The sequence below is a fragment of the Pristiophorus japonicus genome, chromosome 1, assembly GCF_044704955.1.
Source record: "Pristiophorus japonicus isolate sPriJap1 chromosome 1, sPriJap1.hap1, whole genome shotgun sequence".
Lineage (NCBI taxonomy): Eukaryota > Metazoa > Chordata > Chondrichthyes > Pristiophoridae > Pristiophorus > Pristiophorus japonicus.
The window spans coordinates 217,709,483-217,721,808 of record NC_091977.1 but is presented as its reverse complement, the minus strand read 5'-3'; the positions used below and the strand labels follow the sequence as shown (position 1 = coordinate 217,721,808).

General features: G+C 44.5%; 1 protein-coding gene across 1 annotated transcript in view; it reads right to left on the bottom strand.

The window, feature by feature from the left end:
* Positions 1–1,621, bottom strand: part of LOC139268390 (stabilizer of axonemal microtubules 2-like) — a 164,075-nt gene extending 162,454 nt beyond the window's left edge. The window contains exon 1 of the mRNA XM_070886479.1: positions 1,542–1,621. Within this exon, the coding sequence (XP_070742580.1) occupies positions 1,542–1,579 (38 nt within the window). The 5' untranslated portion in view covers positions 1,580–1,621. The remainder of the gene's footprint in view (positions 1–1,541) is intronic.
* Between the last annotated feature and the right edge of the window lie 10,705 nt (positions 1,622–12,326).

Sequence of the window (12,326 nt, the reverse complement as noted above, 5' to 3'; positions counted from 1 at the left end):
TTTCAGTTCCTCATTCTCGCTAGACCCTTGGTTCGCCACTATTTCCGGGAGGTTTTTTGTGTCTTCTTCTGTGACAACAGACACAAAGTATTTGTTTGGTTTCTCTGTCATTTCCTTATTCCCCATTATACTTTCTCCTGTCTCAGTCTGTAAGGGACCCACTTTTATTTTCACTAATCTTTTCCATTTTACATACCTATAGAAGCTTTGGCCATCTGTTTTTATGTCTCTCGCTAGTTTACTCTTATATTCTATTTTCCCTTTCTTTATCAATTTCAGTGAGCATCAACATCAGGGAGCATAAAGGACAGGGAATGCCTCAAATAGAGAAATGAAAATTCAGAGAATATCACTGCTACTGCATACTTGCTAGCCACCAGTCATATAGAAGCCCACAATTACAAACATCACTTCGCCATCCCAGGAACGAAAAAAAAATTCTTGCAGCTAGGGAACTTGGATAGAGAAAACGGATTATATTTTGTTTTGAAAAAAATCCTTATAACATAGTACTAGTATTTGTAAAATATTGCACAGGAAGTTCAGCACTTTGTTATAGCGTCCTCACAAAATAAACATTTTCAACAACTTTAATATTTGTTTCCCCTTTTCAAATAATTCTGTAACCAGTAGCACATAACCAGATATGAATGACTCTATGCAATATATTTTTATATGACTCCTGTTATAGTTCTGATAGTTAAAAAAAACGAACTAGCACACGTTTTAGCAATGTACTTTTGTTCCAGTGTGGAGGGTATGGTTGCTGACATTACCACTGCAAATGGTTAATCAGAGTATGGAGTGTGCCTGCCAGTTACCAGGGGGGAGATTTGTTTAAATAATGAAACATATGCTGGCAGTTTATTTGGGTCAATTTCATGATGTTTGAGAATGATACTGCTCTGGATCTCAGTGAGTCAGCACAGGTCCGTGTATTGAAATATAGAAACTCAGCAGCTGCTAATAGGCAAGCGTTTCTATGGTTACGCCGTGTGCATTATAGGCCAATTCCCCTTTGCATCACAGTTTTACCGGTCACTAAGAACATGAACATTTTTACATTACTCAAACTGGTTAACTAGACTTGTTACTTTTGAGATTGTATTTACATTTGAGTCATTGGTACCATCCTCCCTACATTTTCAAATGATTGTAACGTTCATAGTTTGCGGAATGTGAATTTTTACATATTCTCTTCAACTTATATATTTAAAATGTGAGGCACCCGGTTTATTTAAATAATCCTCATGGCAAAATCCAACAGCTAAACGTGCGTTATATGGCAGCTTAATGCTCTGCATCAATAGCTAATCTGCAGGTTATTTTGTCAGCAAATACTCCGATTGAGGTGCACAATGTTGCACCATTTTATTTTTGTATTAACTGAATGAGGCAACTTTAAAATCGTTATTATATATTACGTGTCTAATTTTAGCAACAGCTCAATCGACAGAGACAGCCCCAAGGAGAATATTTCTGTGAACTGAATATTAGGTGACCTACAATTTCTGTGCTAAGTGTTTGCACTTTTTACATACCCACAGGTGCAAAGCTCGCAAATGCATTTCCTCTTCATGATGTTGATTGTAGTCGGTATAAACCTTACTTCGTGCGGTCTGTGTTGGTTATAAATCCGTGCGGGTATCCAAGGAATCCGCCCCAGTAACAGCTGAATTCGCAACACTTCTCCCTGACGTGTATTACTTCAACATGTCACATGGTGAACATAATCCTTCAATTGAGATGGAAATAAAACAGCTCCAACAGAAGAAAGAGACCACAAATAGCGTTTCGTTTTTTTAAACTTACAAATGGTTAAAGATTGTAGATTGTATTTGAATAGCTAAATTGCTATTAAAAGGTCAATTTGTAAAGTTTTTAAAAAGTTAAAAAAAACGCAACATGTAATTCAAATCGGAAAATGTCACATGCTTTGAAATTGAGCTGTGCAAATATAGGGCACAAATGTTAAACCAGTAGGTATGTAATTGCTTTGCTATTTTAAGGGAACGTAAGTGTTGTGTATCTGAATCTGAACACACCAGAACAGACATTTGTACCGAGGCGGTCCACAAGGGAAAGAAAGGCTCCCGACTGTCTCACCTTGTAAATAGTTTTCACTTTGACTTTGGCAGGGGGGGGAAAGTGATGTTGTGCATCCGTAAAGCATGCACTCCTATGTTCCGCCACCAGGGAGCGCATCCTCTGAAGTCCCAAGGGATCCCAGCATTCCTTGGGAGCACTGTATATGAGCTGGCCCCCAAGACCTGTTCCTCACTCTGGAGTGTCTTATTAAAGATTGAGGTCACTGTTACTTTAACCTCCCTGTGTGCAGCCTCATCTGTGTTAGGAACACAATAACTGGCGACGAGAATATGAATCCAACGCAAAGATGCAGCAAATTGTGGGCATCCTGGAGAAGTTCTCGGAGGGTGAGGACTGGGAAGCCTATGTCGAATGGCTAGACCAGTACATTGTAGCCAACGAGCTGGACGGAGAAGGAAGCGCTGCAAAAAGGAGAGCGGTCCTCCTCACAGTCTGCGGGGCACCGACCTACAGCCTCATGAAGAATCCTCAGGCTCTGGTGAAACCCACACATAAGTCGTATGAGGAGCTGTGTACACTGGTTCGGGAGCATCTTAACCTGAGGGAGAGCGTGCTGATGGCGAGGTATCGGTTCTACACGTGCCAACGATCTGAAGGTCAGGAAATGGCGAGCTACATTGCCGAGCTAAAGCGACTTGCAAGACAATGTGAGTTTGATGGCTACCTGGAGCAAATGCTTAGAGACTTTTTTGTACTGGGCATTGGCCACGAGACCATCCTACGAAAACTTTTGACTGTAGAGACACCGACCCTCAGTAAGGCCATTGCGATAGCACAGGCGTTTATGTCCACCAGTGATAACACCAAACAAATCTCAGCACACAAGTGCTAGCAATGTTCATAAATTAACTGGAACTGTGTTTGCGAGCAGAAATGTACAGGGCAGAAACTACGAGTCTGCAACTGCTAGCAGGCCTCAGGTGACCCAGATGACTCAGAGTCCACAACAAAGGATGAATGCAAGGCAATTCATACCTTGTTGGCATTGTGGAGGCTTCCATTCAGCCTATTCATGCCACTTCAAAGGACATGTTTGCAAGAGCTGTGGAACAATGGGGCACCGCCAACGAGCTTGTAAACGAGCTGCAAGCTCTGTAAAACCTGCTAACCACCACGTGGCAGAGGAAGATCGGTCCATGGTGGATCAAAGCAATTTTCGGCCTGAGAGTGAGGAGACAGATGCTGAAGTACATGGGGTGCACACATTGTCGACAAAATGTCCACCTATAATGCTAAATGTAAAATTGAATGGCTTACCTGTAGCCATGGAACTGGACACTGGCACTAGCCAATCCATCATGAGTAAAAAGATGTTTGAGAGACTGTGGTGCAACAAGGCACTCAGACCAGCCCTGAGCCCCATCCACATGAAACTGAGGATGTACACCAAAGAGCTCATCACTGTTCTGGGCAATGCCATGGTCAAGTTCACCTACGAGGGCACGGTGCACGAACTGCCACTCTGGATTGTTCTGGGCGATGGCCCCACACTGCTTGGAAGGAGCTGGCTGGGCAAATTCCGCTGGACCTGGGATGACATCTGAGCATTATCACATGTCGATGAGGCCTCATGTACCCAGGTTCTGAACAAATTTCCTTCCCTTTTTGAGCCAGGCATTGGAAACTTTTCCAGGGCGAAGGTGCGGATCCACTTGGTCCCAGAGCCACAACCCATTCACCACAAGGCGCAAGCGGTACCTCACATGATGAGGGAGAGAGTGGAAATCAAGCTGGACAGGCTGCAACGTGAGGGCAACATCTCCCCAGTGGAATTCAGTGAGTGGGCCAGCCCGATTGTTCCAGTACTCCAAAGTGATGGCACGGTCAGGATTTGCGGCGATTATAAAGTAACTATTAATCGTTTCTCGCTACAGGACTAATACCCGCTACCTCAGGCAGACGACCTATTTGCGATGCTGGCAGGAGGCAAGACGTTCACCAAGCTCGACCTGACTTCGGCCTACATGACGCGGGAGCTGGAGGAGTCTTCGAAGGGCCTCACCTGCATCAACATACACAAGGGACTGTTCATCTACAACAGATGCCCGTTTGGAATTCGGTCAGTTGCAGCGATCTTCCAGAGAAACATAGAGAGCCTACTCAAGTCTGTACCACACACGGTGGTCTTTCAGGATGACATATTGGTCACGGGTCAGGACACCGCCGAGCAGCTGCAAAACCTGGAGGAGGTCCTCCAGTGACTGGATCGCGTAGTGCTGCAGCTGAGGAGGTCGAAATGCGTCTTCATGGCAATAGAAGGGGAGTTTTTGGGGAGAAAGATTGTGGCGGATGGCATTCGCCACAGACGCCAAGACAGAGGCTATCAGAAACACGCTCAGGCCACAGAACGTCATGGAGCTGCAGTTGTTCCTGGGACTCAACTGTTTTGTTAACTTCCTACCGGGGTTAAGCACCCTCTTAGAGCCCCGACATGTGTGATTGCGCAAAGGTGAGAACTGGGTATGGGGAAAAAAAACAAGTAATTGCTTTTGAGAAAGCCAGAAACATTTTATGCTCCAACAAGCTGCTTGTATTGTATAACCCGTGTAAAAGACTTGTGCTAGCATGTGACGCGTCATCATATGGAGTTGGGTGTATTACAACAAGCCAACATTGCGGGGAAGTTGCAACCTGTCGCCTATACTTCCAGGAGCTTGTCTAAGGCTGAGAGGGCCTACAGCATGATTGAGAAAGAGGCATTAGCGTGTGTATTCGGGGTAAAGAAAATGCATCAGTACCTGTTTGGCCTCAAATTTGAGCTGGAAACCGATCACAAGCCCCTCACATCCCTGTTCGCTGAAAACAAGGGGATAAATACTAATGCCTCAACCCGCATACAAAGGTAGGCACTCGCGCTATCAGCGTATAACTATACCATCTGCCACAGGCCAGGCACCGAGAACTGTGCGGATGCTCTCAGTCGGCTACCATTGCCCACCACGGGGGTGCAAATGGCGCAGCCTGCAAACTTGTTGATGGTCATGAAAGCATTTGAAAATGATAAATCACCTGTCACGGCCCGCCGATTAGGACTTGGACCAGCCAAGATCCTCTGCTGTCCCTAATAAAAAAAACTGTGTACTGCATGGGAGCTGGGCCAGCATCCCCGTTGAAATGCAAGAGCTAATCAAGCCGTTCTAGCGGTGAAAGGACGAGCTGCCCATTCAGGCAGACTGCCTGTTGTGGGGTAACCACATAGTGCTACCAAAAAAGGGCAGGGAGACATTCATCTCGGATCTCCACAGCACACACCTGGGTATAGTAATGATGAAAGCGATAGCCAGATCCCACGTGTGGTGGCCCAGTATTGACTCTGACTTAGAATCCTTTGTACGGCAATGCAGCGTATGTGCTCAGTTGAGCAACGCGCCCAGAGAGGCACCACTAAGTTTGTGGCCCTGGCCCTCCAGACCATGGTCGAGGATCCATGTCGACTATGTGGGCCCGTTTCTCGGTAACCTGTTCCTGGTGGTGGTGGATGCTTTTTCAAAATGGATTGAATGTGAAATAATGTCGGGACGCACCGCCACCACCACCATTGAAAGCCTGAGGGCCATGTTTGCCACCCACAGCCTGCCTGACATACTGGTCAGTGACAATGGGCCATGTTTCACCAGTGCCAAATTTAAAGAATTCATGACCCGCAATGGGATCAAACATGTCATCTCGGCCCCGTTTAAACCAGCCTCCAATGGGCAGGCAGAGCAGGCAATACAAACAATCAAACAGAGCCTTAAACGAGTCACAGAAGGCTCACTCCAAACCCGCCTGTCCCGAGTATTGCTCAGCTACCACACGAGACCCCACTCGCTCACAGGGGTGCCCCCGGCTGAGCTACTCATGAAAAGGACACTTAAAATCAGACTCTCGCTGGTTCACCCCAAGCTGCATGATCAGGTAGGGAGCAGGTGGCAGCAACAAAATGTAAACGATGGTCGCGCCACTGTGCTACATGAAATTGATCTGAATGACCCTGTCTATGTGCTAAACTATGGACATGGTCCCAAGTGGATCGCGGGCATGGTGATAGCTAAAGAAGGGAGTAGGGTGTTTGTAGTCAAACTAGACAATGGACAAATTTGCAGAAAGCACCTGGACTAAACGAGGCTGCGGTTCACAGACTGCCGTGAACAACCCACAGCAGACACCAGCTTTCTCGAGCCCACAACACACACCCAAAGGACCAACGACACCACCCCAGACCAGGAAATTGAACCCTTTACTCTCAACAGCCCAGCAAGGCCAGGCTCACCCAGCAGCCCTGCAGGGCCAACAACACGCCAGTCCAGCAAGGGCACAGCCAACACACCAGCACAGACATTTGTACTGAGGCGGTCCACCAGGGAAAGAAAGGCTCCCGACTGCCTCACCTTGTAAATAGTTTTCACTTTGACTTTGGCAGGGGCGGGGGGGAAGTGATGTTGTGCATCGGTAAAGCATGCACTCCTATGTTATGCCACCAGGGAGCGCATTCCCTGAAGTCTCAAGGGATCCCAGCATCCCTTGGGAGCACTATATATAAGCCGGCCCCAAAGGCCTGTTCCTCACTCTGGAGTGTCTTAATAAAGACTGAGGTCACTGTTACTTTAACCTCCCTGTGTGCAGTCTCATCTGTGTTAGCAACACAAGAACATAATAATTCGGAGTAGGCCATTTGGCCCCTTGAGCCTGCTCCACCATTCAATAAGATCATGGCTGATCTTTCACTTCAACCCCATTTTCCTGCACTATCCCATCCCTTAATTCCCTTAATATTCAAAAATATATCGATATCTGTCTTGAATATACTCAAAGACTGAGCTTCCACAGCCCTCTGGGGTAGAGAATTCCAAACATTCACCACCCTTCAAGTGAAGAAGTTGCTCCTCATCAGTCCTAAATGGCTGACTCCTTATTCTGAGACTGTTATCCCTGGTCCTAAACTCCCCAGCCAGAGGAAACATACTCCCCTGCAGCTACCCTATCAAGTCCTGTAAGAATTTTGCATGTTTCAATGAGATCACCTCTTCTAAACTCGAGAGAATATAGGCCGAGTTTACTCAATCTCTCCTCATAAGACAATCCCCAATTCCAGGAATCAGTCTGACGAACCTTCGTTGCACTCCCTCTATGGCAAGTATACCCTTCATAAGGTAAGGAGAACAAAACTGTACACAGTACTCCAGAGGTTAATAAAAATCTATCCATCTCAGATTTAAAATGAACAATTGATCTAGCATCAATTGCCGTTTGCGGAAGAGAGCTCCAAACTTCTATCACCCATTGCGTGCAGACATGTTTCCTAATTTCACTCCTGAAAGGTCTGGCTTTAATTTTTAGACTATGCCCCCGAGATCTAGAATCCACAACCAGTGGAAATAGTTTCTCCATCTACCATATCTTTTCCCCTTAATATCTTGAAAACGTTGATCAGATCACCCCTTAACCTTGTAAATTCCAAGGATACAACCTTAATTTGTGTAATCTCTCCTTGTAACGTAACCCTTGAAGTCCAGGTATCATTCTGGTGAACCTATGCTGTACTCCCTCCAAGGCCAATATATCCTTCCGAAGGTGTGGTACCCAGAGTTGCTCACAATACTCCAGGTCTGGTCTAACCAGGGTTTTGTATAGCTGCAGCATAACTTCTAGGCACTGTATTCTAGGCCTCTAGATATAAATGCTAGCATCCCATTAGCCTTTTTGATTTTCTGTACCTGTTCATGACATTTTAATAATCTACCAAGTCTATTTGGACCTACACAGTCTTTAGCTTTTCACCATTTAGAAAGTACCCTGTTCTATCCTTTTTAGGTCCAAAGTGGATGACCTCACATTTGCTTACAGCGAAATCAATTTGCCACAGTTTCACCCGTTCACTTAATCTGTCGATAGCCCTTTATAATTTTATGCTATCATCTATACTGCCTACAATGCCACCTAGCTTTGTGTCATGGGCAAATTTGGATACATGACTTTCTGTGCCATGATCCAAGACATTGATAAATACTGTGAATAGTTGAGGCAACACAGATCCCTGTGGGACACCACTTGTCACCTCCTGCCAATTTGAGTACCTACCCATTATCCCTACTGCCCATCTCCTGCCGCTCAGTCAATTTCCTAACCAGGTCAATAATTTGCCCTCAATTCCTTAGTTAACAATCTTGTCTCAAATGCCTTCTGGAAGTCCATATATAATAATTCATAGACATTCCCCTGTCCACTACTTTAATCATCTCCTCAAAAAATTCAATCCGGTTTTTCAGGCATGACCTACCTTTCACAAATCCATGCTGGCTCTCTCTGATCAACTGAAAATTTGAGGTGTTCAGTCACCTTATCCTTAGTTATAGACTCTAGCAATTTCCTGACAACAGATGCTCGGCTAACTGGTCTATAATTCCCTGGTTTCCTTCTCTCTCCATTTTTAACTAGCAGAGTGACATGTGCAATTTTCCAATGTAAAAGAACAGTTCCCGAATCGAATGAATTTTGGAAGATTATAGTTAGGGCATCTGTAATGTGCTCACCTACTTCATTTAAAACCCTGGGATGGAAACCATCTGGACCTGGGGTATTGTCACGCTTTAGTGCCATTATTTTCTTCATTACTGTTATTTTACTTACATTAAATTTTATTGACTCCCTGTCCTGATTCAGTATTGTTTCCTTGGGATTTCTGGCATGCTATCCTCTTCTTCCACCTGTAAATACTGATGCAAAATAATTATTCAACATGTCCGGCATTTTCTTATCATTGATATCACCGCTTTCAGTTTAAGGGGCCAACATTGCTCCTGACAACCCTCTTTTTCCTAATACAATTGTAAAAAATGGTGTTGATTTTGATATCCCTTCCAGGTTTCTTTTCATACTCCCTTTTTGTAGCTCTGTTTTGTGACCTTTTGCTGTTCTTTGTATCTATCCCATTCACCAAGATCTGAGCTAATCTTTGCATTTTTGTATTCTTTTTCTGTTAGTTTTAAGAACATAAGAATTAGAAACAGGAGTAGGCCATTTAGCCCCTCGAGCCTGCTCCGCCATTCAATATCATGGCTGATCTGGCCATGGACTCAGCTCCACTTACCCGCCCGCTCCCCGTAACCCTTAATTCCCTTATTGGTTAAAAATCTATCTGTGACTTGAATACATTCAATGAGCTAGCCTCAAGTGCTTCCTTGGGCAGAGAATTCCACAGATTCACAACCCTCTGGGAGAAGAAATTCCTTCTTAACTCAGTTTTAAATGGGCTCCCCCGTATTTTGAGGCTGTGCCCCCTAGTTCTAGTCTCCCCGACCAGTGGAAACAACCTCTCCGCCTCTATCGTCTATCCCTTTCATGATTTTAAATGTTTCTATAAGATCATCCCTCATCCTTCTGAACTCCAACGAGTAAAGACCCAGTCTACTCAATCTATCATCATAAGGTAACCCCCTCATCTCCGGAATCAGCCTAGTGAATCGTCTCTGTACCCCCTCCAAAGCCAGTATATCCTTCCTTAAGGTGACCAAAACTGCACGCAGTACTTCAGGTGCGGCCTTACCAATACCCTATACAGTTGCAGCAGGACCTCCCTGCTTTTGTACTCCATCTCTCTCGCAATGAAGGCCAACATTCCATTCGCCTTCCTGATTACCTGCTGCACCTGCAAACTAACTTTTTGGATCCAAAAAGAGTTTCATGCACAAGGACCCCCAGGTCCCTCTGCACCTCAGCATGTTGTAATTTCTCCCCATTCAAATAATATTCTCTTTTACTGTTTTTTTCCCCCAAGGTGGATGACCTCACACTTTTATGCGGTCCCTTACCTCTTTTATGCGGTCCCTTACCTCTTTAGTCATCCATGGCTTTTTGGGGGGCAAGTAGAGCTCTTACCCCTCAGGGGTATAAACTGGTTCTGTATCACCTTAAATTATTTTTTGAACATCTCCCATTGATCTGTCGTTTTACCCAGCAACAAATTTTCCAAATTTACCGTGGACAATCTCTGTCTCATCCCACTGAAGTCAGCCTTACCGAAATCCAAAATCTTAGCTGTTTCGCATTTCTCTTTCAAACACTACGTTGAACTCGATCATATTGTGATCGCTATAGGATAAATGTTCATGCATAGTTAGGCTGTTAAATCTAGGTCATTACTCATTACTAAATCTAATATGGCATGCCCCCTTGTTGCCTCAAGAACATATTGTTGTAGAAAACTATCCTAGACACACAAGAAATTCACTACCTTTCTTATAAGTGCTCGTCAGCTTATTCCAATCTATGAAAGTTAAAATCCCCCATTAAAACCACTCTGCCTTTACTACAAGCTTGTCTAATCTCTGCATTTATACAATTTAGCACTTCAGAGGTCCTATACACAACTCCTACTACTCTTAAACCCTTTCTTATTTCTACCTATAGTCTCCTCTGCCTGCTTACCTCACGTTATATCCTCCCTTATCATTTAAGTGATTTAATCCTTAATCACTAAGGCTACTCCTCCCCCTCTCCCGTCTTTCCTGTAGACCTTATAACCTGGTATATTTAGTTCCCAGTCCTGACTGTCCTGCAGTCATGTCTCAGTAATGGTTACTATGTCATTCCCCCCCACCAAGTTGAATTTGTGACTGCAGTTCATTCAATTTATTCCTTATACTCCGTACGTTTGTATAAAGAATGCTTATTTGGGCCACACGTCCTAGCCTCCTGCAGCTCTAATGTTTTATTCATGTTTCTTATTTCTCTCTCTTGGTTTAATCACTTTACATCTTTTAGTTTCCCCATTACCTTTGGTGCCTAAAACACGATTTATTACTCTACTCTTCTCTTTTGTTTGTTTTTGAACTATAATTGATACATTTTCTACCAGAGCCCCCACCCCACCACCTTTTTACTAGTTTAAAGTCCTTATAACCACCCTATTTATCGTTTCCGCTAGACGCTGGTCCCAGCCCGGTTCAGCCCATCCCAGCGGTACAGTTCTGAACCTGCAACTCTCTACGAGGTGTGATTAAAGTCTGGAGCAAATTGTACAGACACTGCTCCCCTTCCTTTATGTGTCGGAGCGTCTACAACTCACACTCAAGCTCAATGACTCCAAGTCGGTGAGATTCGAGACAGAGGCATCTACTGCAGATGTATTTGCTCGGAACACTCGTCCACAAACTCCCACATACTGCAGTCCACACAACCTGCTCTGCCATATCTTAGTCTAGATTATATTACTTAAGCTTTTTTCACACGTTAACTTGCATTAAGCACTAAAATACTGGAAAATAATTTTAAATGCCTCTATTTATTTATTAGAAATAAACTTAAAACATGTCCCTAATCTGATCCGGGGAAAAGAAAACTCACCAATCAGCTCTTTCCCTTGTGCTGCTCCTCCCTTAGAGTCCTTGGATTCTGTGGCTCCCCTCCTCCTTTTGAGTCTGATATGAGAAACCACCTTCCCCCTCTCCATCAAATTTCTACTATCACCAAATTCTTCCATTCTGCTTGCGATCTACCTAGCTCTGCCTCACATGCAGTTATACCAGATATCAGAAGGCCTGCCAAGGAGTTTCAGCACTTTAGAAAGATTGGAAGTCTGCTTCCAGCCTGTATGGTGTCATCTTGCAGAGCATCACCTGTCTGCAGTGTGTGGTCCCCTCCAGAAACGCTGCATCTGGACCCTCACAACAGGAGCCAATGTCACCAGTCTTTGCAGCTTTGGCGGAAGCTCAACCAGCTGCCATGCAGGCTCTGGACATTACCTTGCAGAAGCAAAAGTCCACCTTGAATGATCGGATAGGGACATTCAAGGAGTCACTCTGCTTCTATAGTGTTCACTCCTGCAAATCAGTGGAAGTGCCGAACCTTAGGGAGTGGCACTACGTGATTAATACATGTGGCCCTTCTCAGGGAATCTGCTTCTTTACAGCCTGCTCAACCACCCTGAAGTCATCAGCCACGAGGATCTCTCGGGTCCCAATTTGAGCAACAGCATCCTTCCACCAACTTTGCTGAAGCCACTGTACCTCGTGGGAGTAATAGTAAACTTTTTATAAAAGTAACCATGCATTGAAACTTGGGTGAGAAATGAATTGAATTCAAGTATTGTGTTGGCAATTAAATAAATCACTATAATCATATCTAGCACTTTGGTCTGCAAAGCATTTTAATAGCATATTCTGGCTCTGCATGTCATTTATATTGAAGATGGCTGAATGGTTTCAATGTTGCTTAGCATGATTAAGGGAGCAGCAAGG